The sequence below is a fragment of the Crotalus tigris genome, unplaced genomic scaffold (assembly GCF_016545835.1).
Source record: "Crotalus tigris isolate CLP2741 ecotype Arizona unplaced genomic scaffold, ASM1654583v1 scf7180000024462.759394, whole genome shotgun sequence".
Lineage (NCBI taxonomy): Eukaryota > Metazoa > Chordata > Lepidosauria > Squamata > Viperidae > Crotalus > Crotalus tigris.
The window spans coordinates 142,927-169,370 of record NW_024100633.1 but is presented as its reverse complement, the minus strand read 5'-3'; the positions used below and the strand labels follow the sequence as shown (position 1 = coordinate 169,370).

General features: G+C 41.0%; 2 protein-coding genes across 11 annotated transcripts in view; one reads left to right on the top strand and one right to left on the bottom strand.

Annotated features, from left to right (window-relative positions):
• The window catches only part of B4GALNT1 (beta-1,4-N-acetyl-galactosaminyltransferase 1), a 74,813-nt gene extending 72,148 nt beyond the window's left edge, over positions 1–2,665 (top strand). For all 7 annotated transcript variants that reach the window (XM_039332735.1, XM_039332734.1, XM_039332737.1 and 4 more), the window contains exon 11: positions 52–2,665. In XM_039332735.1, coding sequence (XP_039188669.1) covers positions 52–266 — 215 coding nt within the window. In that variant the 3' untranslated portion in view covers positions 267–2,665. The remainder of the gene's footprint in view (positions 1–51) is intronic.
• On the bottom strand, positions 1,879–26,444 carry LOC120303309 (solute carrier family 26 member 10-like). 4 transcript variants are annotated; one of them, XM_039332729.1, is made up of 18 exons: positions 26,298–26,444; positions 23,633–23,743; positions 21,934–22,094; positions 20,057–20,221; positions 19,310–19,462; positions 17,568–17,650; positions 17,188–17,335; positions 16,243–16,356; positions 14,820–14,897; positions 12,994–13,089; positions 12,577–12,683; positions 11,969–12,038; positions 10,916–11,086; positions 9,784–9,823; positions 9,280–9,359; positions 5,701–5,755; positions 4,138–4,244; positions 1,879–2,994 (listed from the first exon to the last, which is right to left on the bottom strand). In XM_039332729.1, exons 2-18 carry the CDS (start codon positions 23,739–23,741, stop codon positions 2,956–2,958), a joined length of 1,776 nt encoding a protein of 591 aa, XP_039188663.1. In that variant the 5' UTR covers positions 23,742–23,743; positions 26,298–26,444; the 3' UTR covers positions 1,879–2,955. The 4 variants fall into 4 exon arrangements, with proteins under 4 accessions (XP_039188663.1, XP_039188660.1, XP_039188664.1 ...); XM_039332726.1 differs by lacking the exon at positions 26,298–26,444 and adding an exon at positions 25,989–26,262; XM_039332730.1 differs by lacking the exons at positions 23,633–23,743; positions 26,298–26,444 and adding an exon at positions 22,196–22,265.

The following is a 26,444-nucleotide window of genomic DNA, read 5'->3' as shown; positions in this document are numbered from 1 at the left end:
CATAGACTAGGCTTAATTTTTGTCTTTTGTTCTGGGTATTTCTAACTGCAGAATTCTTCATTGATGGCCTGGGTATTCTGCATATTGGTTCCTGCTCCAATGTGGTGGTAGACCATGCCTCTAAGATCAAGCTACCGTGGTTAAAATCGGTAAAGGAGAAGCAATATGCCAAGTTCCGCTATCCCAACTCAACAGATGGCACGATGAACTCCAAACTAAAAAATTTCTACTTCAAGAACCATTTCAAATGCATGACAGGCAATTAGTCTTTAGTGAGAGGGTGCTGAGCCCCAGCCTTGACAACTGGCTAAGCCCTCAAGTGACTTGGGTCTCAGACAGCCTGCTCTGGCAGCTAGCCACAGCTCTTGGCAAACAAGCTTGCCTGTCTACTAGCCAAATGCCCAGAACTCAGGGAGGCTTCAACATTCTCAGGTCTGAAGAGCAACTTGAGAAATGAGCTTCATGCTGCTTAAAAAACAAAACAAAACAAAAAAAAACCTGTGTTCTAACAGAATTAATTGGACAAGCCACCTTCCAGACCTTGTTGATGAAAGGAGGATGTTGTCTGCTTGTCATTTTGTCACTCTGTTTCACCTATTTTTGCATCTGAACTGAACCAGATTCCACGGGGAGTGATTCTGGAAGAGGCTGCCCCATGAAGCCTGGATGTTTTCCCCTCTCCTGGTTGAGAGCAGCCAACTGCCTCTGTTACATTGGACTCCCCTTCCAACTTTGGACTAGCGCATACCTATAGGTCATGTCAAAAACTTGCAATCTCTGGCAATGTCCCAGCATCCTTTACCTCCAATTAATTTAAACTACAGAAGGGGACAGGATCGGGAGGTGGAGAAACCTGAATTCTGGGACTTTCTCCAGCATCACAGTTTTTGTGCCAAGGTTTTGAAGATGAGCCTGTCTGTCCCCAGCTCCCTCCAACCTCAAACTGACAATGTTCTGGGATATTGTGAAGTGCCAAAGACTAACGATGGAAAGCCACCACCAGAGGGAAACCTTGAAGTGTGCATTGCAGCAAAGCAGCCTTGAAAGGCCACAGATTTATCCGGTGCATTTCAGATTCGAGGCACTCCCAGGCTTACAGCAAAAATGGCCTGATATGGCATGGACATTGGAGGGTGGACCAGCTTATTTTCTATGGTGATAAGGTTGTTGTTGTTTTTTACAGTGAAGTAGAAAGACTGTCCATGACAGATTGCCATTTTTTTATTATTATTATTATTTTAGACAGAATCCATTTCCAAAGCTTCTTCTCATTCCTTAAACTTCTCCATCCCAGATCTCTGGCTTTTTAGTTCCAACCATGGAACCTTCTGCACCCTTGTTTTTCCTAAAACTTATGATTTATTAGGGAGGTTTTAGAAAAACAACACAAATCAAGGCTGGGAAAAGATTCTGCACAATCGTTCCATGGCATAGGGTTTGGCTCATAGCGTACGTAACCCAAGAGATTGTAACCACTCAGGCTCCATTCTTCCTTCTGCCTATTTGTGTCCTTCTTACTGGCAGCTGGGCTGCCGATTTCATTGAGATAAAAGTATCCAAGTACCAGCCTAACGGGTTAAGATGCGTGTGCATTTTTAGCATAGAAAGTGACAAAAACCAGAGAGGTGGGGTAGATTTCAAAATCTCTGTAGCACGCGTGTTATAGGAATTCATACAGATTGATTTGCAAAGTTGTTCCTTGCTGCAAAAGGACAAACTCTTCTTTCCTCCGAGTTGCTAGATGAATATTTTAAAAATAAAGGACTGTGTAGGATATGCTTATTGGACATAAGATATGGATTGAGTATGGCCTGGAAACCGTAAGTACTGCACCAGTCGCGTTCATGCTTATATGGGAATAAGCTGCACTAAGCATAATAAGACTTGTAAGTACTATTTTATTTGGAATTAAATCCTGCTCATACCACCAGAACAATGCAGTAATAAATTAAGTACACATAAAAGCTTTAAAAAAATGGCACTGCATTTTGACACTTCCCACCCCCACCCCACCAGTAAGTAGGAAAGAAATTCCATGTGATAATGGAGTGGTTGCTCCCCTGCCTGAAATGCTAATTTTGATTTTAAAAAAAGTTCAAAAGCTTGCTTATTTACATATTTATTGTTCAAGGATGGTTGCATACTCAGCATCCAATTCTGAGCTGGTGCTGTCCAAGAAAACCTTAGCTACAGTACTTGATGCTGCTGAGGGTATAAAATGAGCCTATGGAGATTCTCAGTCAATCCGGGTCGTGGTTGTCCCAAAGGTGCATTTTCAGGAGGCAACTGGACTTTCTTGTTTTTTCTTTGAAGACGTTTCACTTCGCCTCCGAGAAGCTTCTTCAGCTCTAATATTGTGCACATTCCAAAAACGTGAATCAATTCATTAACTATGTTTAGCATTTGGTCCTACCGGTTCCAACAGCAATGCTGATCTGAGAGGATCTCTCTGGCGAGGAAAAGAAAAAAAGAAGGTGCCCCAGTACAAAAGAGTCCTTTGATGGAATTGGCTTCCTTTCTTTTCTGGCAATCAAGCTTTTCTATAATTCCCATTGAGCATTATTTCCTAGGTTGAAACCCTCTCCTTCCTTTTGGCTGCCATCATCCTGTGATGACTTCAATTTCTGTTTCCAGGAAAGTAATAAAAGACTTTTTTAAAAATTAATACAATTTTGTTTGCTGCTGAGTTCTAAAATTTTCTGGTAAGGGTTCAAGAAGAAAGGAGCCAAGAAAGGTGAGTCCACACTGCAGTTGTGGATTTCTTCAGACTATGCAGCCCATGGAAGTTGTAGCAGGAAGAAGAACAGCTGAATCTCTTCTTGTTAGTCTCCTCTTTCCAGTAGTAGGAGAAACGTCGTCTCGTAGGCAGCCTGCTGCCTTTCCCAAATCTCTGGGACCTCAGGTGGCTTTGTCCTGGTAGATCTTATTGTCTTTTACCCTTGACAGGAAGAAAAGTTATACCCAGATGGTAGGATCCTTCTGTTCCATGTTTTCCTGAGCAAAAACCAAACAGAGTTATCCATGAGGCACTATGCTGTATATATAAAAAGCTACTATATACCCTCCCAGCTCGTGTTACCTGTTAACCTCTGTGCCTCAAGCCCAGGCAGAGAGGTGCAGAGATTCCCCCAGTGGATGGCAATCACTGCTAATAGATTCTGATGATGATCTGAACTTTCTACATCTATAAATAATGATTGTAATACAGTTTTTTTTTCCAATCTGGTACCTGCTTTTTTAGCTAAACTACATCTTCCATTGGTGCCAGCCAATGTGGCCGTTGAGTGGAGTAAGGGAAAAACATCAACTGTATACTACGTTGGAGAAAGTTGTTTTAAGAGATCTGAATTAGAAAATTCCCTGAAGGACAATATTCTGGTAGTTTTTAGTTAGAAAGGAAATGGATGGATAAAGTTCTTGCCTTACCTAAAAGGGCCTCAGATAGGAGCATGCACCTGGAACTTCCCCTTTAAGAAAGATAATGTGACACCTAATTTCCTGGTTAATCCTCTGTTTCTGCACAGGCTTCTGTTCTCACTTGGATATTTTTTTAAAAAATCTCTAAAATCATATTAGCCATTGAAAATAACCAGTAAAGCCCGCATTGAAAAAGTAAAGACCTACTTCTAAATAGCCTCTCAAGGAGCAAATATGGCTAGTTCACCAGAACTGTGGGGTGGGGGTGAAAATTGATTCAAGTAAAACTACTGCCATTAAATACAGACTCCAAATAATTTTCTACATTTGACTATAAGATTCAGGCTAAATTGCTTGTATCTACAGATTTATCTCCTGGGTGGGACATTAAATGACAGTCATGTGCTGTTGGAGAGTTGGGCTACAGGTGCCAAGCCATGCTCCCCTTCCTCCCCCATGCCCCATACAACAGCCTGAACATGTCTCTGGCAATTCTCAGTGATCCAGGTCATGGTTGTCTCACAGGTCCTTTTTCCAAGAGGCAACTGGACTTTCTTGTTTTTCCTTGAAGACGTTTCGCTTTTCATCCCAGAAGCTTTTTTGGTCTTCAAAGAAAAACAAGAAAGTCCAGTTGCCTCTTGAAAAAGCACCTGTGAGACAACAGCCTGAACAGAAAACAAGGAGGAAAGAGGCTTGCTTTTTCTGCTCTCGGACGCTTACCGTGGTTTGCTGGAGGTAGGATACAGCGTCATGAACGGTGACAAAAATCTGCTGAGGGGTTAGGTGATGCATGAGGCCACAAAAACTCAAGGTCTGTAGGACATTGGCTGGGTGGATAAGAAGAAAAGAGAAGGCACATAAGTCTCGTGCCACCTTTGGGTCTGACTCGCATGTACACAGCAACGGTCCCTTCCTACTTACACAACACAACAGAATCTGTATATTACAGATATTACAGCCACGAATCATGGGATCTTGAAAAAAATCTGATACTGTAATTATATGGATGAGTAAACTAGTCCTTCAAATCAAGTACTTCAGCATCACCGCTCTTTCCAAGGCCCAATCTCTCATAAGCCAGTTGGAAACAACTTGAGCTTATTGTTGTTCCAGTGTGTTCTGTTCAGAAGAGCTGAGGGGGGCAGTGAGAATTCCCTGTTGCATGTCAGCTATCAAGAACCCCTTCTCCTCCACATGAAGTAACGGGGAAGCTGGCAGGAAATCAGAAGTTGCAATCACATGGCCTCCTTCCTTAACAACAGCAACTAAGATGCTAGGATTGTGATCGCTATGTGAAGTCGTATGTCATGCATTGTGACTGCTGTGCTTAGTGACAGCACATCCTGTCCCAAGTGCCATTTTAAGCCAAGATCTGCTTGTAGCATGAACGTAAGGACAGAGAGCAAATAACAAATGCAGCTTCACCACTTCCATATGTGTGTCATGACGTTGCTTGAGCATATAAAAGGGACAGAGCTTGCTTTGCAGTGGCATGTGGTGCTGCTTGTTTCACTTTTGACAGAAGCATCAGATTTCTGAGCCCTACTGAAGTGAAACTGATTGTTCAGGTGGTCTTACAATGTTTATTTTAAAAGGCCATAAGGAGAGGGAGGGAAGATTCAACATATGTAGACCACAGGCCTAGTGATGGATATCTACCACATGACACCCTCCTCCAAAACAGGTGTCTATGGATCTTGGTTTGAATCACCCATAACAATCACAATAGCTGGTTTTTAAAAAAATATATAATAAAATGATGATGCATTCAATCAAGCAACCATCAGCTCATCTCCTTGTCTTTGATGCCAAGTTAGGTGACTTGTTGGAAACACCCTATGCCATAGATTTCTGGGTCTGCATCAGATAAGTTAGTTCTATCACCCATTCTCCTTTGTATGTGAGAATCTATCCATGCAGGAAATGTACAGGATGTCTCTTGTACATGTACGTCTTGGATTTCCCATTGAGGGAATTGACAGTAGTCCACTTGATTTTGCTTTTAAGGAACAAGTGAAGTGGGCCAATCACACCAATTAAAAAAATGCATACGCTTTCCTAATGAAATATGACAACTTCTTAACTTTTAGCTTTTTTGGGGGTGGGAAAGGAAAGTAAATTAGGGTAGCTTTTTCCTACATACTATCTTTGAATTAAAGGTCCCATAATGGATTCCAACTAGAGACCATTGAAGTTCTAGTCTAATGCCTCTGAAGGCCATCAGGCTGAGGAACAGTGAACTAAAATAATAGGAAGATTGATGGCACTTCTTACTTCACTCACCATTACAGGCAGACAAATGTATCTGCATGCCGGCTTTTTGACATTCCACACACATCTAAAAGGCAAGGAAACATTTGTAATGAAGCTTACGTGGGGTTTTTCAGCCATTGCAGGTATACTGTAGCACCAATCTAATGGCCAAGATCCTGATGCACAATGATCTTTTATTAATTTCGGCACAAGGAGGTGACATTGTTTGCGTTCCACCCCATGGTCTATTATAAGGAGTCTGTTATACTGGGGGCAGCTGTTTTTCCAATTCAGTATAAATAGACATGACTCTAGTTCATTTGTTAATATCACATTTTAAAAACAACCCATTTAGGCCCTGGTGGATTATAATTCTTCTCAAAGGACAGTTTAAAGGGGAGAAGAACATTATTTAAACTGACCCAATGCAAGGTAGATGAGTGAGGAAATGCTGTCTGGAGTGAGAAGCTAATGGCTTCTTTTAAAAAAAATTCATTTCACTGTAATGTAATAATGTGGAAAATCATGCTCTAATTCTGCATGTTTGTGGGCTCAATGTGTTTGCAGACAAAACCCTGACTATTGACCAGATCCTTACCTCATCTGATTTTCTATATCGGGGTCCCCAACCCCCAGTCTATGGACCAGTACCAGGCTGCAGCATGCCAGCACTGGTCCGCACAAACAAGGAAAGCCCCAACCACAGGATGCAGGCAGCACACATAAACCATGCCTCCTCTGGCCTGTGGGAAAACCTCTCTCCACCTAACTGGGTCCCTGGTTCCCAAAAGGTTGGAGACTTCTGTTCTACATCACTCAATTCAACTACTGAGATGCTGGTGCAGTGCAAAGCCAAGGACCAGCCTGCAGTATTACTTTCAATTTCAAAAAGGCCTTGATTTCTGAGAAGATGAAAATGATGGGCAGATGCAGTTCAGAGCTGTTAGGAAAATCTGCCCACTTGCACAAAAAAAGACAAAAAGGAAATGGGTGTAGAAGGAAGCATTCTGTAGGAGAATTGCTTTAAAGTCTGGGACAAGGGGCATCCCAGGATATTGGCTTTGTAACTGGTTATATTCCATATGGCTGCCATTTGGAGAATGGGAGAGCCCGGCCCCCACCCCGTAACAGTTATTGTCTAGGAGTACTGACAGCATGTTCTCAAAACTTCTGTCGGCTTATAATTACAACTCCAGATGTGTCCATCAGCCAAATGTCCAAGGCTCCCAATGTAACAGAACTGTTGATTTTAGAGTCAACTGCAAGTCTTCTATACTTGCAGCTGAACTCAAACCAAAATGCTTGGGGCAAATATGGAGTTTAGTTGTTGAGCAGTGACCCAGAACTACCAACACTGGGGAGTCCAGGTTTCTATTCAAGAGGTCCCTCTGATTTGACTGGACCTCTGGCCAAAGGAATTTGTCTCTTCTCTAGCAATCTCTAGAGAACTGATGAATGGAATGAAATAGAATGGAACGGAATGGAACAGAATGGAACGCATTTGGGAGGGCCAGAAAAAGAAATGGCAGCCTTGTCCACTTTTGATCAGAGCCCATCCATCCCTTTTACTCAGCCTGTGACAGAATGCCCTAGGTCAGAGGCCCCCAACCTTTTGGGCACCAGGGACCGGTTCTGTTGAGAAAGGTTTTTCTGCAGATTGGAGGGTGTGTGGTTTTGTATGCTGCCTGCATCCCACGGATGGGACTTTGCTTGTTTGTGCGGACTGATTGTGGGCATGCCGTGGCCCATTACTGGTCCACGGACTGGAGGTTAGGGATCCTGCCTTAGGTGGATCTGATTTTGGTGAAAAAAGATTCCTCTTTAAAGAATGAGAATCATGAATCGCTCCAGGATCAAAAAAAATAAAATAAAATTCAACTTGCAGGCAGCATCAATCCTGCCCTCCTCAAAAAGTCTGAACTATCGAGATCAGGAAATCTCAAGGTATTTCAGGGATTGCAACATAATGAACTCCCACAGGGTCAGGTGAGATTCTAGCCACCTTAAAATTTAAAAATATCGGTACTTTTCAGGATCAGAATCAATCTTTATTACAGTCACAGATCAGCACAAAAGTTAAACATTAAAATAAATACATTCTCTAGAAATTTTTGGAAAATGACTAAGTAAGGTAGTTGATATAAATAAAGATCTTTAGTTCTTTAGGTCTTTTTTCCTTATTATCATTGCAGCAGCACAACATTTTGCTACTCCACGAGTGGTGTTTGGATTTGAACCCCGAAGGAGATGGTTCGCATAGAAGTTATCTGATCTCCCTAGAAATCTCTTTAATAGAGAAAAAATACACCTTGATCTGATGTCCCTGTAGAACTTGTAGCGCAATTGGACATGTGAGATATTTTCAACTTCCCCACTGCCACATGTAAACATTTGCTCAGCTATGGGGTTTTATCATTCCTGTCCTGCAGGAGTGCTGAAGGGAGGATATTAAGTCTGGCTCTAAAAAAGTCAGGTCTTTCAGATACCTTGCTGGTTCCCACACACCCCATTTAATCTGATTTCTGCTGTGGAGAGATAACCTGTTAAGTTCTAGCTGAAACTCCATGTTTCTTATTCTATTGGTAACCACTTGCTTGGCTTGATCATAGCTTAGGGATATTAAAAACAGGGGAGAAGGTCCATAGAAGGCCAGTTTATGCTCTATTGCCTGTTTCCAGGGAGAGGGAAGTTATCTATCAGAACTAAAAGGAGTCAAGCCCTCTGGGAAGAATTGAATTTTCAACCAGTAAATTATCATCATCTTCCAGCCCTTACCTGAATTCGAGGCATTCCTGTCTCAATTCTCAGCTGGGCGTTTGATGTCCCACTAGGTGCAGCTAAAATGGATCTCAGGAATTTTGTTTGTATGGTTTCTAAAGACTCCTTCTTCAAAAAAACAATTCCTTTTGTGCCCCCATAGACAGTGTCTGCATCAGTGTTTTAACCTTTAAGAGTTTTAAAGCTGCGGGGACTAATTGTCCTCTGTCTGTGTAAAAAAAGTGTTTGATAGCATTTGTGTGGTCCAGATGTGCCTTTCAAATACCTTTCATATGGAACAACACTCCAAGGTACTTGAATCTATTGACCTGTTCTAATCTAGATTGTGTCCTTCTACCTTCCAAAAGTATTGAATAGCTCTTTTAGGAAAAACTAGGATATTCAATTTTTTGAAATTGAGGATCAGATTATTTTGTCTACAGTATTTTAATGTTGCTGAAATAGCTCTCTTGAGTCCAATAGGGGTTTGTGAAATAATAGCGGCATCATCAGCATACAGAAGTATTGGTATTTTCAATTGTGCTAAGTTGGGAGGAGGGAAGTCTGGGTTATGCAGAATATCAATCAAGGAATTAATATAAAGATTGAAAAGGGAAGGGGCCAAGATACATCTGTACTTTTAATTTTTGGAGATCAGCAAGTACTGTTCTAAGTGTGGTAGATCCCTTGGGCTCCAGTTAAGGAAAGTTCATCTGGAGACATATTCTGAGTTTTAATCTTGATTTAATCTCAACATTCACTGATTTTGACGCTTGTATTTCTCCAGCCTTACTATTTTTCAATCCTTATTCCCCACGACACAGACACACACGCATATTTGACTTTTGATACCTGGATAAGGAGCCGTGCGCCAGATGAATCCACAAAGGATATTCCACTGCAGTCAAAAATCACAGCCTGTACATCCAAGCCTGTATAAGCAGATAAGACAGAACCCATATCAACCACACTCAACCACTGCAGCTCCACAGATTCAGCCTAACAGCTGCCATATGCTACCCTGCACTCGTCCAGGAACACTTTGTTCTCTAGATGCACCAGCAAAGACTAAAATGAAATTCTGGACCCATGCATACATTTCTTCTGTAAAACAGCCGGCATAGAAGAGAATTATCCTAACAAACCATGTCTAATAACTGAATGCAAGCACAAAGAGAGTTCAGCCTAGTATTCCCACATGGGATGAACTTCAATTGCCATAACCCCCAGCTGGATGGGGATTGAAATTCAACAACTCTGGAGGCATAAAATTAGGGATTTTCCACCATGGGGTTTAGCAAGTATATTTACACAAGAAAATTGCCCAAGAACAAAATAGAATTAACCTTTGATTACCTGAGTTAAATTTCTTTTCCAAGACAGAAACAGTGCTGTCCTAAAGAAAAAGGGGAAAACCCAACAATTAATTTCTGTTTACAAACTGAAAGAATTGACCTATGCCATTTTACATCTAATAGGGCAGGGGTCTTCAAACCTGGCCCTTTTATGACTTGTGGACTTCAACTCCCAGAATTCCTCAGCCAGCATGCCTGGCTGAGGAATTCTGAGAGTTGAAGTCCACAAATCATAAAAGGGCCAAATTTGAAGACCCCTGTAATAGGGGGTCAGAGACAGTTATTCATATGATGTGACTGTTTTCCACCAAGGATCTTTTGAACATTGTTGGGTGGGAATCTCGTTATCATAGAAAACCACCCCCCATATTCAGTTTAACTAGAGCAGCTGCTTTGACTTACCCCGCAGGGTGAAAGATAGCAACATCTTGACCTATGCCCCACTTAGATCTCCACATATATAAGAGCTACAGTACAGAATTCACTCTCTTATAATTGAGTAAATATGCCCACAATTCTGTAATCAAAACCCATCCCTTTTTACATATGTCATAATGCATGTAGAAAGAGTGGGGGTTCGATCAAAGACATATGGCCACCATTTTGATTTTTTTCACCATCTGAAAACACCCCTGACTCTCTGGCTGTTCCTCTGGGCTGGATGGCAGAACTGCCCATGGTGTACAACCAGTTCTGAGCACCAGAATCAATCTAGTTGTCTCAGATGAGACAGAAGACATTGTAATGTGTGTTTGCTTTTTAATAATAATTATAATCCAATACAGTCTTGACAAAAGAAGAAGCTTAGCATCAGCCTTAAAATTATATCAATAAAAGTCATTAATAAATATCATGGACCTCTTAAATCTAATCTAATCTATCTGAATGCAGATGGAATAAAAGCACTTTAGCTTAGCATCATCAGGCTTGAGGTCATCTAAAACTCCAGGATCAGGTATTCAGATTTTTAAAAAGAGCTTAAAATAATATCTCTCCCTTTAGCTAACTTTTACTTCCATGAGCATTTCACTACCTGGCTGGAGTAGCATTTGGGTGAACTTGATTTGTTTTAAACTGAAGTCACAATACTTGGTCTCCCCACCATTACTCCAATCTTTTACCAGGAGTCTTACCACTGTAGTGATGTCCATTTTTATCCTGCTGTTAAACGGTGGATCCTCAGACTGTTTGCAGTCTTGCTGCAGCCCCACAAGTTTGCTGACAATATCTCTAAAAAAACTGCGGTTCCCATAATAGATGGGGGCCTGGTAACTTAAGATCTTCACACCTGGGATCTCAAAGCACTAAGAAGAAGAAACAGAAGAAATGGAATAGAAGCACAGAATCATAGAATTTATGAATACATGTTCACTGGGTTTGGGAAAGGGTTATGGCAGACTTCCCCAGTCTGACACCTACCAAATAATTTAGGCTACAAATCCCATCATCCATAGACAACTGTGAGCAGGGAAGTACCCACAGGAATGAATGAAGAGAAATTGGAGGATATAACTCAACATTTCTAAAGGGTACAAATTGTAGGGAATTAATAATTGCCATGTTGTGCAAGTTAATTAATTAATTAATTAATGCAAATTAATCTTGGCTGGGCATGTAAGGTGAGGAAATTCACTGGAGAAAGCATGTATATTGGGAAGAATTAGTGATAAAAGGAAACCAGGCCACCAATGAAAATGATAGCTGGACACCATCAAAGCTGACACCAGTCAGAGCACAGAAAAACTCAAAGAAGCAGTGCAAGATTGGAAGATGTGAAGAGACCTGGCCCGCACAATCACCAAGAATTGGACATGATTAAATGGATAACATCGTCATCATCAATCTTTGCTATGCTCCTATTACAGACTAGATTTCAGAGTCTCCACTGCAGCATAAGCATCCTTCTTCCTTAAAAATTAAATGTTCTTGTTAAGTTCTATGCAATAAAATTACATTTCTGGAAGATCTCTGAACTTCTAGAATTAGAACATCATAACAACCTGTTCTCATTCAAAGAGGTTTTTTCCCCTCTTCGTTAAGAATAAAACAACCTCATCTTGTTCCCAAAGCAAGATGATCCTATATTAAGGCAGCCTCTACGCATACCAGCACAGGAATTAGTCTTGTTGAGTTCAAAGAGACTTTCTCCCAGCCAGGTAAGTAGGAACAATTTCCACCACTTTTACCTTGCTATTGTACTTGACAGGCTTGTAGATTTCCGTATCCGCTGCTCGGCCCAGCACAGAGCATTCAGCCCTGTAAAATAAATAAAATAAAATAAAATAGATAAATAAAATAAAATAGATAAATAAAATAAAATAATAAAATAGATAAAAAATAATAAATAAATAAATGCAGAGTAAAGTAGATAGATAACCTTTATTGTCATTTTTTACTGTGGGCAAACTGGCACACATTAAAAATGAAATTCTGTTGCCTGCTCTCAAAACAGTGTACATATAAACATGCTATATACAACATATGTATAGAATAGCCTTTGCCCAAGAAACATGCAGGTAATATTTTGGGAACAAGGAGAGATAGCATTTCAAAAGGATACAGTCTTAAAGGATAATTTGCATATTTACATGGATGTTTGGAAACCAAGGAGGACCTAGCCTAGGCCTATGGTTGATGACAAGAGGTTGATGACAAGAGATTGACGACAAGAGATCATTCAAGAATGATCTTTCTGGCACACTTAACAAGAGGATCTTGCATCCCAACAGCTGGGCTTTAATCCAGCATTCAGCAAGAGAACGTAGCAAAGGAAGGACCACTACTATGAAGTTACCTCTGTGTGCGGCATACAACAGTCATCATGGAGAACACAACCCCCACTGCCAGGCCAAAGTCCACACTAAGCACAACCACGGAAAGCCACGTGACCATCCACACAGCCTGTAAGAGAATTGAAAAGACAGTAATAGAGCCACCCAATTCCAAACCAGCACAGAAAGTTTCAAGGGTTTCAATGGAGACCATCCCATTCCAGCCTATCACAGCTTTAAATTAGGAAGTGTCTTCACACCTCATAAGTTAAAAGAATGGCAAAATAACAAATGCAGTTTAATAACAAGAGCAATAATAGATTCCAAATGCACACGCTGAGCACTTATATAACAGTTATAGGAGAAGGGACATCTACAGTATAAGGCTTCATTTTTAATAGCTAGGTGTCAGGAGATTCCCAGATGTTATTGCCACTTACGAAGTCCACGTGGCTGATCCTCCACAACTCAGGTAAGTCCCGGAACTGCAGAAACATCTGTCGAAGACTGGTGACATTGATACAAGCTAGGACAGCCTGACATGAGAAAAGAAATCAAGAATCACATAAAGAGACCCTGTCTTTTCAAAACAGGTCAAGATTGACTAGTGGGATGGACCTGTCCTCTCCTGCTCAAATCTCATCTCTCCTCTTTTACCTGAAAAAAATTCTTCCTTCCCAATCTCATCCAGGGTCTTCTTGGTGCAGCAATTTCCTCCTACATTAACAAGTTGCTACCACCAAGTACGAACTGTGGGTTTGGTCCTTCCTAGGACAAAAGTAAGAAAATTCCTTCCTTTTTTATTTTCAGATTTATAGATAAGTTGGCTGCAGTGGTTTTATGGTACTTATGAACTTAGACTTCAGTAAGCAGGAGTATAGAAAAGTATTTTAATGAACCAAAACATGATTACAGGAAAATAGAGAACAAAAAATATTCATTTAACCAGAAAATAATTTAATGTGTCTGTCTAAAAACATAGTTCTTAATCTAGAATAATTACTCCTATTGTCTTTTCCCTCAATGAGAGTAGACTTTCCCTTGATCAAAGGAACCCCCATTGCTATTTTCTTGTTTATCTTTCATTAGCTGTTCCAGATGTTCTTCTTTCCTGCTAAGAAGTATTTTAAAGCTTCAGTACAGTAGGAATTCACTACCATCTAGAATGGATGATATAATGATGGGGACCTCATATAAAAGAGTTCAAAGACAGCAGTTCCAACATATCCCTAACATACATAGGTTTATTGTTGTAACCACAGGTGATAACAGTGTTTGGAAAATATGCCAGTCTTGGCATTCTAAATTGCCTGGTATGGAAATTGAACTGCTACCTCTTGGACCAAAGCTTCAGAATATGTACAACACCACATACTTAGATAAATCTAAATCCAATGATAGGTATGTCCAGCCATGTGCCAGACTAGATTTTTAAGAGCTGCCATATCCACATCACTCCTACTAGTATCTGTAAGAATGGGCTTCTATACTGTACCATTTTAGCATTATTAAGACTGTTTTTCTACAAGTGGATGCAAAATTTAAATGGTGGTAACATATCCTACATCTATGCTTAAAATTCTCCTAGTATATATATTTTTAAAAAACTAGCCTCGTTCTGCATCCGCCGCCCTCAAAATATGTAGTTTTAGTTCAATACTTTATTTCTTGTAGCTTTAGTTTCATGTAACTCTTTTTTGTTGATCCAACATTACTGAATTTCCACTGAATGAACCGTTAAATAGTTTGCTTCTATTTCCTGAAAATGACAGTTTTAATTGCTAATAGTTTTCTGTCTTCTTTTTTGGTTTTTAAATTGTGAAACAGTGCTATTTCTCAAAGAAAACCATTACTGGAAGGAAATTAGTCCTTACAACCTACCCACGCCCAAGAACTGATTGACTGAAGGACAATCAGGGAACAGTTGATTAGAAATTCCAGAGCTACATTGAAAAGGCAGCAATGCAAGGCCAAGGTCACAAGGAGGAAGCTTCTTGTTAAAGGCACAATGGCCCTCTTGAGAAATTTCACTAGCAATTATCATAGCTAAGCACTGCTTAGGGTTAACCAAAAGTAATCAAATAAATAAAATATCCATTAAAGAAACCCAGCAGCCTCAGTCTACATTCATTTATCAAAGCTATTCAAATTATACATACAACAAATACTTAAAATAGACATGCATAAATTATTCTTGTTTGAGGATTAGTTTAAAAAAAATTTTTTTGGGTTTTGCCAACCCATTCCTGCATCTACAGTAGCTCACCTTTGGTAAATAATGAAAGAGTGGTCCAATCCATATTAACACAATCAGGACAATGGCACTGGTGAAGAGTCCAGAAAGCTGTGGATAAGGAAGGCTGGTTAAGTCAGACAGTCTTAAGCAAGACAGTAGGTTTCTTGGGAACCAAGTACAAAAAAACAAGGTTTTTTTTTTTTTTTTTTGTATTCATACAGTACCCAAGAAGTAGTGGCAGCCAACAGATAAACAAATCTATATTCGCCATTATGTTAATACAAGCCAATCCTTTGGCTCCCCAGCTAGCATACTACCAGTACCATCTCCAGAAAGCATGGGACAGCTTTCTCCCTCTAACACTGGCAGAAAAGCACTTTGGATAGGAAAAGCTAGTTAAAATTCTTTCTCTTCCCCAATTGCTGATATCATTTTTTTTCCCATATGAGAAATCTCAACATTAGGTAAGAGGAGGAAGTGGTAAGATATAGACTGGGCCAAAGTCATGAAGGAAGAAGCCACAGACCCAAGGTTAAGGATCTAAAGTTCTGAACTCTCCTTGCTCTCCCTCATGTCCTTGGTCCAGAGAAATTTATAGAGCAGTCCAAACCAATGTAAATAATTTTTTGTTTTATTTTTTTAAAAAAATAAACATAGGAGGGTGTTGTTCTTGTCTTGCCATCATTTCTATCTTTTATTCCTAAAGGATTTGTCAGCCTCTAAATTACAGAACTCTAGCTAAATTAGGATTGTTATCCAGCTTAATCTCGAATACAGGATTATTTACTTCGAAATCATGTATCCATACATGTACAGTTCTGTACTCCCTAAATGTATATCTTGCTGATCAAGTACCAAAGCTGAGAGATTCACACTTCACCTTCATACAGAGCAGTGTTTCTCAACCTTGACAATTTTAAGGCATGTGGACTTCAACTCCCAGAATTCCACAGCCAGCAATGCTGGCTGTGGAATTCTGGGAGTTGAAGCCCACATGCCTTAAAATTGTCAAGGTGGAGAAACACTGATACAGAGGCTCTGTACAGCTTCATCAGAGACAGGTGCTTTTTCCCCCAGCGTGGAAATGAGGCAATAGTGAAAGGAACCGGTGTCTCTCACTGAAAGCTGGAGTGCATAACCCAATCAATCAATAATCAGGTTTGCTATTTATAATTAGAAAAGGCTTGTATCTGAAACTTCATCTCCAAGTTAATGAATCATTTTGGTGCAAGTTTTGAAGACAGAGAAGCCCTGGCAGGAAAAAAAAGTTGGCCAGCCACTATTACTACCTCATCCACATCCACATCCACAACAAAACCAAACATCTTTCATGCTTTTGCAAACGTACTCGGTGCTTTGAACTTTTTTTTAATATCTCAGGCAATTTGCTGTTTGTATCTGGTATATTTAAGCAACAAAAAGAAATGTACCAAATAAGGCATTCTCCACGTACCTGTGTATGTCCACCAGCACTCTCCAAAATGTTAGTTGTAGCCAGAGTGGCTGAATTGGGGAAACAGGTGAACAGGGAAGAGACTAGGTTTGAAACACCATGAGCCAGAAGTTCCTATGGGATAACAGAGAAGAAGAGCCAGTTGGTCTCTGGTTGTTCTATGGCAGAAATAGAGCCCAGTTTTAATTGGATTTATTATCTAATCTCCCTCTTTCCAAAGAATTCTGTAAAAACTGGAAATTCACAAGGATCATAGTAAGAATCTCAGAGAATTATAGTTTCCAGTGTTCCTCAACTGGAAAAGTTCTTTGGGGATTATAATCTGGGTTGGCTTTTATTGTCCTGGATTGATTATTATGAGATTTGGCTTTGAAATGTCTGCTGTAATGCTTAGCCAAAGTCTGTTAAAGTGAATGTGAACAAAAATGCACCTTAGGGAAAACTTCTCCAACTTGAGGAACATTTAATATGCTGCAAGGAAAACCCCACCATCTTCAGTAATGGTTGAAAAAAAAATGAGTAGTGCAGAACCCAACTACAGGAAACTCTACAACAATGTTCAACTCTGAACTTCAAATTCTGAAAAGAAAGCTTCCATTTGCAGAGCAAGAGCACAATTAAAAAGGTTAAGAATGGGAGTGTTGGCCTCACACTGGCTTTGTGAGATATTTTTCAACTACTTGAAGTGCAGTGAAAAAGAATCAAGAATTGTGTAGCTCCTGTTCTGTCTGTCACTGATATCAATCTGAAACTTCAGCTCAGAATCAGAAGCCAATTTCAAGGTAGCTGTCAAGTTATACGTCAAGGAAGAAGGACTCTGGGAAAACCAGATCCTTCAGGATACAAGGAGTTAAAACAGGTTGACAAGCATAAGGGGATGGGCTGCTAGGCAAACTCCTTGACTGGAAGGAGGAGGAGACCCAGGCTCCCAGGATGGGCACACACCTGGTTGGGGTCAATGACATAGTGGTACTTCTCAGCGTAGATCATGGCCAGCGACACTGAGATGGCGTAGGCCACAAAAGCGAGGGCCATCGTGTCACCCAACACTTGGGGCAGCAGATGCAGAGCTGGGAGCTGGGGCTGTGGGAACCTGCATGAAAGAATGGTGGAATGGGAATCACTGTGTGCTGGGAAAGAGATCATTCATTGCCCCTCCCCATCATCCATCTCCAGGGCCAAGCTGACCACCATGTGGTCCAATCCAGAGCATCAGGCTAAGACAGGAAGTAGCATTTTTGATGCCATGCCAATAGAGTGGCAATGCCCTTGTCTTTAGCCAATGTGCAAAGGGGGGAGGGAATGGAGATAGGAAAGGATCTTACCCTGCTGGGAGGTGCCCAACAATCTGTACATTATAGTGGGTATTCAGAGAGGAAGCAAAGCAGATTCCTGTGGCAAGCAGTACCTATCCCAAGAATTCAAATAAATAAGCTAATTAAAAGAAGCGTTACGATATCTTTATAAAAAAAATCAACACCACCATTATCTTTGAAAAAAAATGATTGCAGCTGTTAATATCTGGAGATCTGAAAAATCAAATCTCTCCAAGTATATTGATCTATCTCTCAAATATATTTTGCTGCAAGACTGCAGCCTGAATTTATTAAGTGTGATAGGGATGAATACTGAACTTAGTTAAGGATTTTTTTTTCTATGTCAACTAGAGCTGGCATATAGGTCTTTAAAAAGAAGATCAAGTATTACATAATTTGTGTTTCTGTTGGGCAAGTGCTGCATAATGTTGCCACAAAATGGCGGCGCTGGCAGTATGTCCAACTGAGTCCTCGAAGCTGGTGATGGCGGCCTTGTATCGAGAATGGAGTAGGCGAAATGGCACCATCCCTTCCCACTATGATAAAGCCAGTCAAAAGTACAACTGTAGAAAACCCACAGTTGACAGAAGCAGTAGAAAATCTTTAATGTGCTCAGTGGTGACAGAACCTAGATATCTTTCCCGATTTTAATCAATTCTCCATGCAGTACACTCCTAGCATATATATATTTTTTCCAAACCAGTGCAAGTCCTCTTTTTTAAGCACAAATTCAGTACTTTTTCAGAAATATGCTAAACTTTATTTGTAAGGTGTCTATAGAGGACCTGACAAATGCTGCAGAAAGCATGAGTCAAGGCAGGTACTTCTGCAAAAGCCAGGTGTTCAGTCTCTCCTGCAGCCCAAGACAAAATGGCAATGAGGGCCAGTTTCCAGTGACTGGAGGATCTGTCCACAACAAGAGAGGCTGGCTATTAATAGCTTCCGATCCCTGATTAAGTTAGCAACTAAATTGCGAATGAACCACGCTAGAGTGTGTCAATGGCAAACTGAGTCAGAAGAAGAGGGAAAACACCCCTTTAAAACTGGAATAACTAACAACGGCTTTAAACTCCTTCCATAGCAATAGCATTTTGACTTATATACCACTTTACAGTGCTTTAGAGATCTCTCTAAGCAGTTTTTACAGAGACAGCCTATTACCCCCAACAATCTGGGTCCTCATTTTACCAACCTCGGAAGGATGGAAGGCTGAGTCAACCTTCAGCGGTGAGGATTGAAGGTCCGGCTGTGGGCAGAATTAGCCTGCTATACTACATTCTAACCTCTGCACCACCACGGCTCTTTGAGGCCACCTTTGTGTCATGGTTAGGTGGATATGAGGATGATCCCAAAGATATTTCAATAACTATTTGTTTGCTTCTCTATTTTTTTTAAATGATGTGTTCAATACAAAGGAATGCTTAACATCATTTCTAGTTTAGTCCTAAGTAGAGCACTCAGGTTTTTCTTGTCAAACCCACTATTGGAACAATGATCTACCTACATGCTCTTCCTCTGTTCTTTCAATCATTTCTTTGGCTTCTATTTTGTGTGTGTGTGTGTGTGTGTGTGTGTGTGTGTGTAAGGAGGGGTGTAATGTATATTTATAACCTAAATATACTGATAACCTCAAGAAACAGAAAAAGGAAGCCATGAACCCTGTGTACATCATTTGTTAAGTTAAGGAATGACTTTCCCCAACTTATGGCCATCAGTGGTTGTATTTGATAAAGTAAAGGCTCAATACTTGCCATGATGATCTCTCCTGGGATGGGGACCCACATCCGGCTACGGTAACGGTGGTTGATTTCTTTGATTGGTACCAGCACAGCTAAGCAGAGCCCAGAGATAAGCAGTTCTGCTATGTTGGTTAAAGGCAACGCTTCCACAACAGATGCCAGTGTCTGGGGAGTAACACAGGGATGTTTCCATTTAATAAACAGAATTTAACATATGCGTATTGAGCAGCCAGGGAAGACAAGGCATCAACTAAATTTAGTAGCAGCAGTCACTAAGGGACCCTGGTAGGCTGGTTCAGCAGAGCTGGGGATCCATTGAATTTTACCTAAAGTAACCTGGGGAGGGAAGGAAAGACAAAGTATGGCTATGCTGTAAGAAAACATACTGACAAGAAATGCAATGCAAAACTTGAGGAAAGTATAGGAGAGCTGTTTAGTTGAAAGATTACCCAGTTCTGAGACACAGGAAAACATAAGAAAGAACCTCAACATTCCCTATCTTGATTTTGTTTTGTATTAAGTTGGGACAGGCAGAAGCTTCGGTAGGCTTTCAAGATTCTGTTATTCTTCATACTACAATAAAGAACATTTCTGCAATCCCTGCATTGCCAGGTTCTTAAATGGCTTACTTAAAAGGGTAGACTCATAGTAGCTTAGAGAAGCAAACATCTTTGGTATATTAAAACAGGGTTAGATGGGTTAAGGATGAGAGGCATCTTGTCTCTTCATAAATGGCCCCAGAATGTGTATCCCCCATACCTTGAAAATGGCAAAGTAGCCATTGGGGCGTGGTAAGGATATGCCCAGGAGGCTCTGTAGCTGAGAAACTACCACGTGCAAGGCTGCGGCGCTAGTAAAGGCCTTGACCACTGGTTCCGAGAGATAGGTGGAAAGGAAGCCCAAGTGAAGCATAAACATCATGACCTGGTGTTAAGGAAAGAGATGCCAGAGTTAGTTATGTGAAGTTTCCCGAAAAAAAGATTCAGTCTTTTTGGTTTTACTTCTTCCACAGGTAGAGAAAGCCATGCAACATGGAGCTGTTGTTAAGTTTGCTCCTTTCTAGGCAAAATTAGAAAATTTCTCTTCTGTTTTTATTTTCAGGTTTACAAATACGTTGTAAGAACCTGTCAAAAGAAAAATCTTCATCAGGATCCAGTCCAAGCCACGAATAGACAAAATGGAGACTGCTTTAGAAAGAAGGTTGCAGTTTATTGAAGAGCAGAGCCAGACAGAAGGGTGACTCTGGGAAAACTGATCACATGTAGTATGGAGTGGTGGGTTTTTACACCTTCTTCAGCTTTTGTTTGGAGTTGTTCTTGTGGCATGAACTTTAGTCTGAGTGTGCCTTTCTGGTATTCTGATGGTGGCGGGTTAATCCTATTATGTCCCATATCCTACTTCCCTGGGGGTGTGGCTGATGACCATGTCCTGTGTTGGATTTTTTGATGTGAGAGATTGTTGATTCTAGGGATCTTTGTCTTTCCAATGCCATCAGCTCCAAGCTTCCTGGCTCCAGTCTTTCTGACAAGATTATCACATCTGCATTTCTGCAGACCTGGTTTCTATTTGGGGCAGAGAGTCTTGGGGGGGGGGGTTCTGCCTTTAAGATCCTTTGGGGAAATATAATATTCTGCCTTTTAATATTCCCCAAAATATTTCTTTCTCTGGGGGGGGGCTGACTTCCCACAAACCTTAAAACTTCCTTCAGTTATCTCAAGTATCATTGTTTTAATGAAGCAACTTTCTTATTTTTATGCTTATGTGAACATAAGCTTGAAATGTATGGATTAGGTCTAACAATTTTTTTCCCTAATCATCTTTTTTTTCTGTGTTGTGTCCTTTTATAAAGGACACTGCCCAGAACCAACTTTGGGACCAAACAAAGCATATATAAATATACATATATGTGTGTGTGCTACATTGCTGAACTGAATGTTCTGTACAGTAACCTTAAATGAACTTTAGAGATTACTTGACCTCACTGTTATCACACTTAGAATGCTACAAAGCAGATAACTAGGAAAATTGCATAGCGTTTTTTTAAAAATAAAATATTTTAAAATATTTTATTAGTGCTGGTTTGCTAGTTAAACTCAAGAAAAATTTAAACAATAGCAATAAAACTGTGATTACCATAAAAAAATTACAAAAGTCAACTTCAACATTTTCAAATATCATCAAACAATACATGAAACATGTCAAATTACATTTCTATTGCTTCACAACAATTCCTTATTAATAATGCGTAATTGCTTGTTGAAAATCTTATATTTGAGAAGCCACATATATATAAAAGATTAGACAATGAAACAGCTATTCATTAAGCGAACAAAACTAAATGCTGAAGTTCAGAAGGAACATCTTTCTAATTTGTCAATCCCATATTTTCACAGCACGATAACCCAATCACTTGTTTGTGTCACGCAAGCAGTGGTGGGATTCAGCCGGTTTGCACCACTCCGGCAGAACCGGTAACTAATCTTTTGTTGCCCAGGGCCAGAATGAACTTCCGGAAGCAGCATCTTACACAGAGAACCAGTTGCTCACATATTTGAATCCCACCACTGCATGCAAGGCCTCCCCAGTGTACCCATCTGCACAGGCCCGATAGAATTATAGCATCCCCCTGAACTCACCATGAGGAGCCCCATGAGAAAGGCGATGGCGGCAGCTACCTCAATGCGTTGTCTCTCCAATACAGCGACTTCAGCAGGACCTGTGCCATTGGCTTGCTGGGGGATGGGAACCAAGCGCTCCACCGCAGAGCCTGTCATCAGACTGACCACAGCAAATGTGCCTGTGGAGTGGGAAGAGGTTGAGGTAGGAAGGCAAGGTTTTAATCTCCATGGTTAAACACTACCCAATTCCAGCTGCCAGGGCAAGGAATTAGGGACTTACGAAAACTGGAATCCAAAACAGGTGAAGGATGACAAATTTCTCCCTGCTCTGTTATGTAACACTCCTTCCAGTGGTGGGATTCAGCCAATTCACACCACTTCAGCAGAACCGGTAGCTAATTTTTTGTTGCCCAGGCCTAGAATGGACTTCCGGAAACGGCATCCACACAGAGAACCAGTTATTCACATATTTAAATCCCACTAATGATCTCCTTGGCACATTGCAGGACCAAGAACAATAGAAGTTACCCTTGGTTTGAACAATACATTGGGCCCTGCAGAAAAGCTGATATATATGAATAATATCCAAAAGGAATTCTGGATAATTCACAGTAGTAATTAAAAGATAGTCCTGTTTTTCCCCCTTCTTATTTCTGAAATAAGAAGTGATTATGAGAACTGATCTGTATTTCTCATAATATTCTTTGAATAAATCAAAGAAATGGATACTAAAAACTCAATACTTTTGCAGTAAGCAATGCAGGACTTGACCTGAGCATCCACCATAACTCAATTCTCAGTCCAGTGCATCAGAAGCTTTTCACATTTCAAGTTCACATAGAGCATGAATAAGATTATACCGTACTTAGCCTAAGTATACTTAATATGATGTTATGAATGTAAGTCTGCAAAAGAAGATTACATCCAGAAGCCCCCCTAAAGAGTATTTCCCAAACCAGAAGCCATAGACAATCACTGAATCCTGACAGATAGGTCTTCTAGGAGAAAGTGCATCCCTAAGACTCATGTAAGGTGAACTCCCTATTTATTCAAATGCTGTTAGCCAGAAGCATGCATGTGCAAGCAATGTGATTTATTGTGTGCCCATGAAATATCTGTGGCCTGGGAAAAACCATTTCATAGTAGTAATGTAGCTTCAGAAGCAGCATCTTGGTGCCTTGTACTTGAAATGGAAGCATGAAATACATTCTCTATCTATCTATCTATCTATCTATCTATCTATCTATCTATCTATCTATCTATCTATCTCTGTCTCTCTCTGTGTCTCTGTCTCTGTGTGTATGTCTCTCTGTCTCTGTCTCTCTGTCTCTGTCTCTCTCTCTCTCTCTCTCTCTCTCACACACACACACACAGAGCAAGAGAGAGAGAGCGCGCACAATGTATTCTCTTACTTTCTGGAACACAAGGAAGGAACCTGTGTTCAAATGCAGATCCCAGAAGACAGGACTAGGCACAGTTATTGGCTGGCATGTGAACCTGTTTCACTTGCCTATTTCCATTCTAGAAGGTCTATGGATGTCCAGAAACATTAACATAGACATGTTAATGCCTATCGTGTCTGGATGCCTGAATAGCTTTGTAAACAATCAAAGCATTCCAGATCAATTTGGGGAAAGCAATTTAAACAGGATTGCAAAGAGTTAGGAGACAGAAAGCTGGTCATCTGGAAGTGACTTGGGTCTTGCAGTACTCCTACCTGTAGACACATGACGCCCTGTCCCAAAAAGCATATACAGCAAGGCTGGGAAGAAGGAAGTGTAGAGCCCATAGATCGGAGCTACTGAAGTGAGCAGAGCAAAGGCCATTCCTGCAGGAAGAACAAACAAAAAGAGTCATAGAATCCCCACTAGTTCTAAAGCCAAGAACAAACTATTAAATAAGGCAGGAATGTTGATTTCCAAGAACATAAACCCCAAGTTGTAGGGTTGCCCTGCCAAAGCACTGCTAACATTGCCAATTTCTTTGAGGCAAGAGTAGAGGCAGAGGGCCTTAGCTCTATTATCTGCCCTTCCTATTGTAACTTGGTAGAATAGAGAGGGCGACAACTAACTCTGAGTGGCAATAAATTATTTCATTTTTCCAATAATATAGGACTTAACCTTGGATTAAAGAGTTGACAGAACAATAATCTAATGCTGGAGCAAGCAGCCTGCAGCCACACAGAGATAAAGAACTACAACTCCCATTATTCCTTGTCATTGGTTGTTCTGGTTGATGATAGGAATCGATGTCCACAACACCCAGGGTTATCTCCTGATACTTCAGTTGAACACAAAATTTGCCTACCTTTGTCCACATGCAGAGCATTTTTCTTACTCTTGTATGAATATCCATAACCCACAAATATTTAGATTCAGTAGCGTGGCTTCTGATAATAGAGAAACATTTCTAGGCTTTCCATTCTTGACATTCAGAAAACAAATATCACCCGACTGCACGTCTTGAAAAAAAAATTACTTAGCTGAAGAGTAAACCTTTGAGACCATAAGGTTACTTTCCAAGTTTCATAGATATAAAGGAAATTATTCCATAACCGCATCAAATGCTTCCCACTGACCCATCCCAATGCAGGAAGTCTAAATACAACTTTCTATATGGTCTGTTCAAAGCTTAAGTGGGAAAGCTTGGAAAGGCACTCATTATTCTGCTTTAATTATTATATTGCTTCCATTCTAGTCACAGACCAGAAGAATTGGACTTTGTCTCTGGAAGTTTAAATGATAATGAATCCTTATATCTTGAAAGTGTTGAAAGCTTTGCATTGCTTCATGTAAGCAGCCACCAGTCTCTGGAAACAGAAATGCAGGATTTTGAATGTGGCATTTTAATAGGAAAATACCGTAGCTTCTCTCGCACTGCTCAAGGTTTATTCAAAGCACCTCCAATCTTCATTGATGGGATCTATGGATGACTGGCAAACGCCTCCTTCTTTCTCTCTGTCAACAGTTGGAGGACAACACGCAACAGCAGTCCTGGCTGGGGGACTTGGCAGTGTACACAGCTTTAACGCCAGCTCAGCTGCCTTGCCAAAGGCTGGGCTGCCAAGGGACAAATGAGAGGGCAAGCAAGGCACGAGCCCAGTCCAGAGTAGAAAAACACCTAGGCACTGGGTCTCCTTGTTTTACTTTGCTTTTATCTCTTGTACCAGATAGCTGCAATCTCTCAGCTCTCACAGGAGACAGAAAGATAATCTAGAGAACAATCTTTGGAGCAAGACTGACTACCCACCCAGTCTTCAATTTCTTAGACAACTGGGACCCATAAGGCATCCTCCCTAAGTGTTCAGAGAAAGGCAGCCATCCAAAACTAGACAACGATTATAAGGGGTGCAAAAAGAATCTACATATCAAAAGAAAATCCTAAAAGAGGAAGAAGCAAAGAGAGGTGAAAGGAGAGAGGTGACTAGAAGAATAGCAGAGATTTGAATTACAAGGATGACAGATGGATTTGGGACTCTGAGCATGGAATCAGGGAATAAGGGAAGGCAGGGAAGGCAGGCAGACATAGCTATCAAAATCCAAGTAGAAAGGAGAATGGAGACCGAACCTTAAGAAGAACAGAGGAGTAGTTTGGAAGCACAAGAAAGTGGAAACCCTCCTGACCCAAAGAAGTGGAGCAGCTCTCAGAATCTGCAGGTGAGGGAGAGGGAGAATGAGAGAAAGATCCCCCCCCCCATATGGAGCTCAGAAATAGGACATCCCTGCCAGGCTTGTTAGGAAAACAGAAATAAAATATTTGAGACTGATTTTGGAACAACAAAAATCTATAGAGAAAGAGTGAGAAAGGGAGATCAATAGAAGGAGTATGGAGTATGGAGTAGAAATGAGTCAAAGTCAAGGGTATTGTTTGCCCATCCCCAAATTTGCCAGTTTTGCTGCAAAGTTCAATAGATCTTTCCATAAGGAAAGAATCACTGCTCCTGTTTAGGCTGCAAAATTCTTGGGCACATGACTACAAGCTCCCAAGTTAAGGTCTTTTGTTCACCTTCTGTTGCATGACCCTGCAGTGACTTGCACCCCCGCACACCCACAGGCACCCACATACAAACTCACCTTGAGGGATGTGTATGACGCCCACGGTTAACCCCGCCACCAAGTCCCCCAAAAGCCACTTCTTTGGCTGGTACTTGGGCAGCCAATTTGCAATAGGCATCCTGCTTCTAAATAAGTGCAAGGCTGCTGCTTTGGAGCAGTGGCAGCAGCGGCTCAGCCTGCCTTTCACCATCCTTGCTAGGCTGCTCTCCTGCTCCAGGGGCACCCCATAGACTTGTTGGAAGTTCTCTTGGGTGTAGATGCCGCGGTACAAGGCCAAGGTGCTCATGCTGAGGGTGGCAGGCCGGCTGACAAGATGCTCCCTCTTACCTTTTATTCTGGGCTAGACTTGACTTTCTTAACCAATCAAAGACTTGAGGAGCCAGGATTCTCCTCCCTCTGTTTTGGGCAGGAAGGAGGAGGAAGCAAAGGGGCCAAAGGTCAGTCGCCGGCCACCAGGGCTCCTGCCGCTCTCTG

Excerpts from the sequence above, each read along its gene's own strand:
- LOC120303309 (XM_039332726.1), bottom strand. The coding sequence starts at position 26,256 with ATGAGCACCTTGGCCTTGTACCGCGGCATCTACACCCAAGAGAACTTC. Across the intron at positions 16,357-17,187 it reads ATGTCATTGACCCCAACCAG|GAACTTCTGGCTCATGGTGT; the intron begins GTGTGTGCCCAT and ends GTTATCCCATAG. Across the intron at positions 14,898-16,242 it reads GTGCTGGTGGACATACACAG|CTTTCTGGACTCTTCACCAG; the intron begins GTACGTGGAGAA and ends CCTTATCCACAG.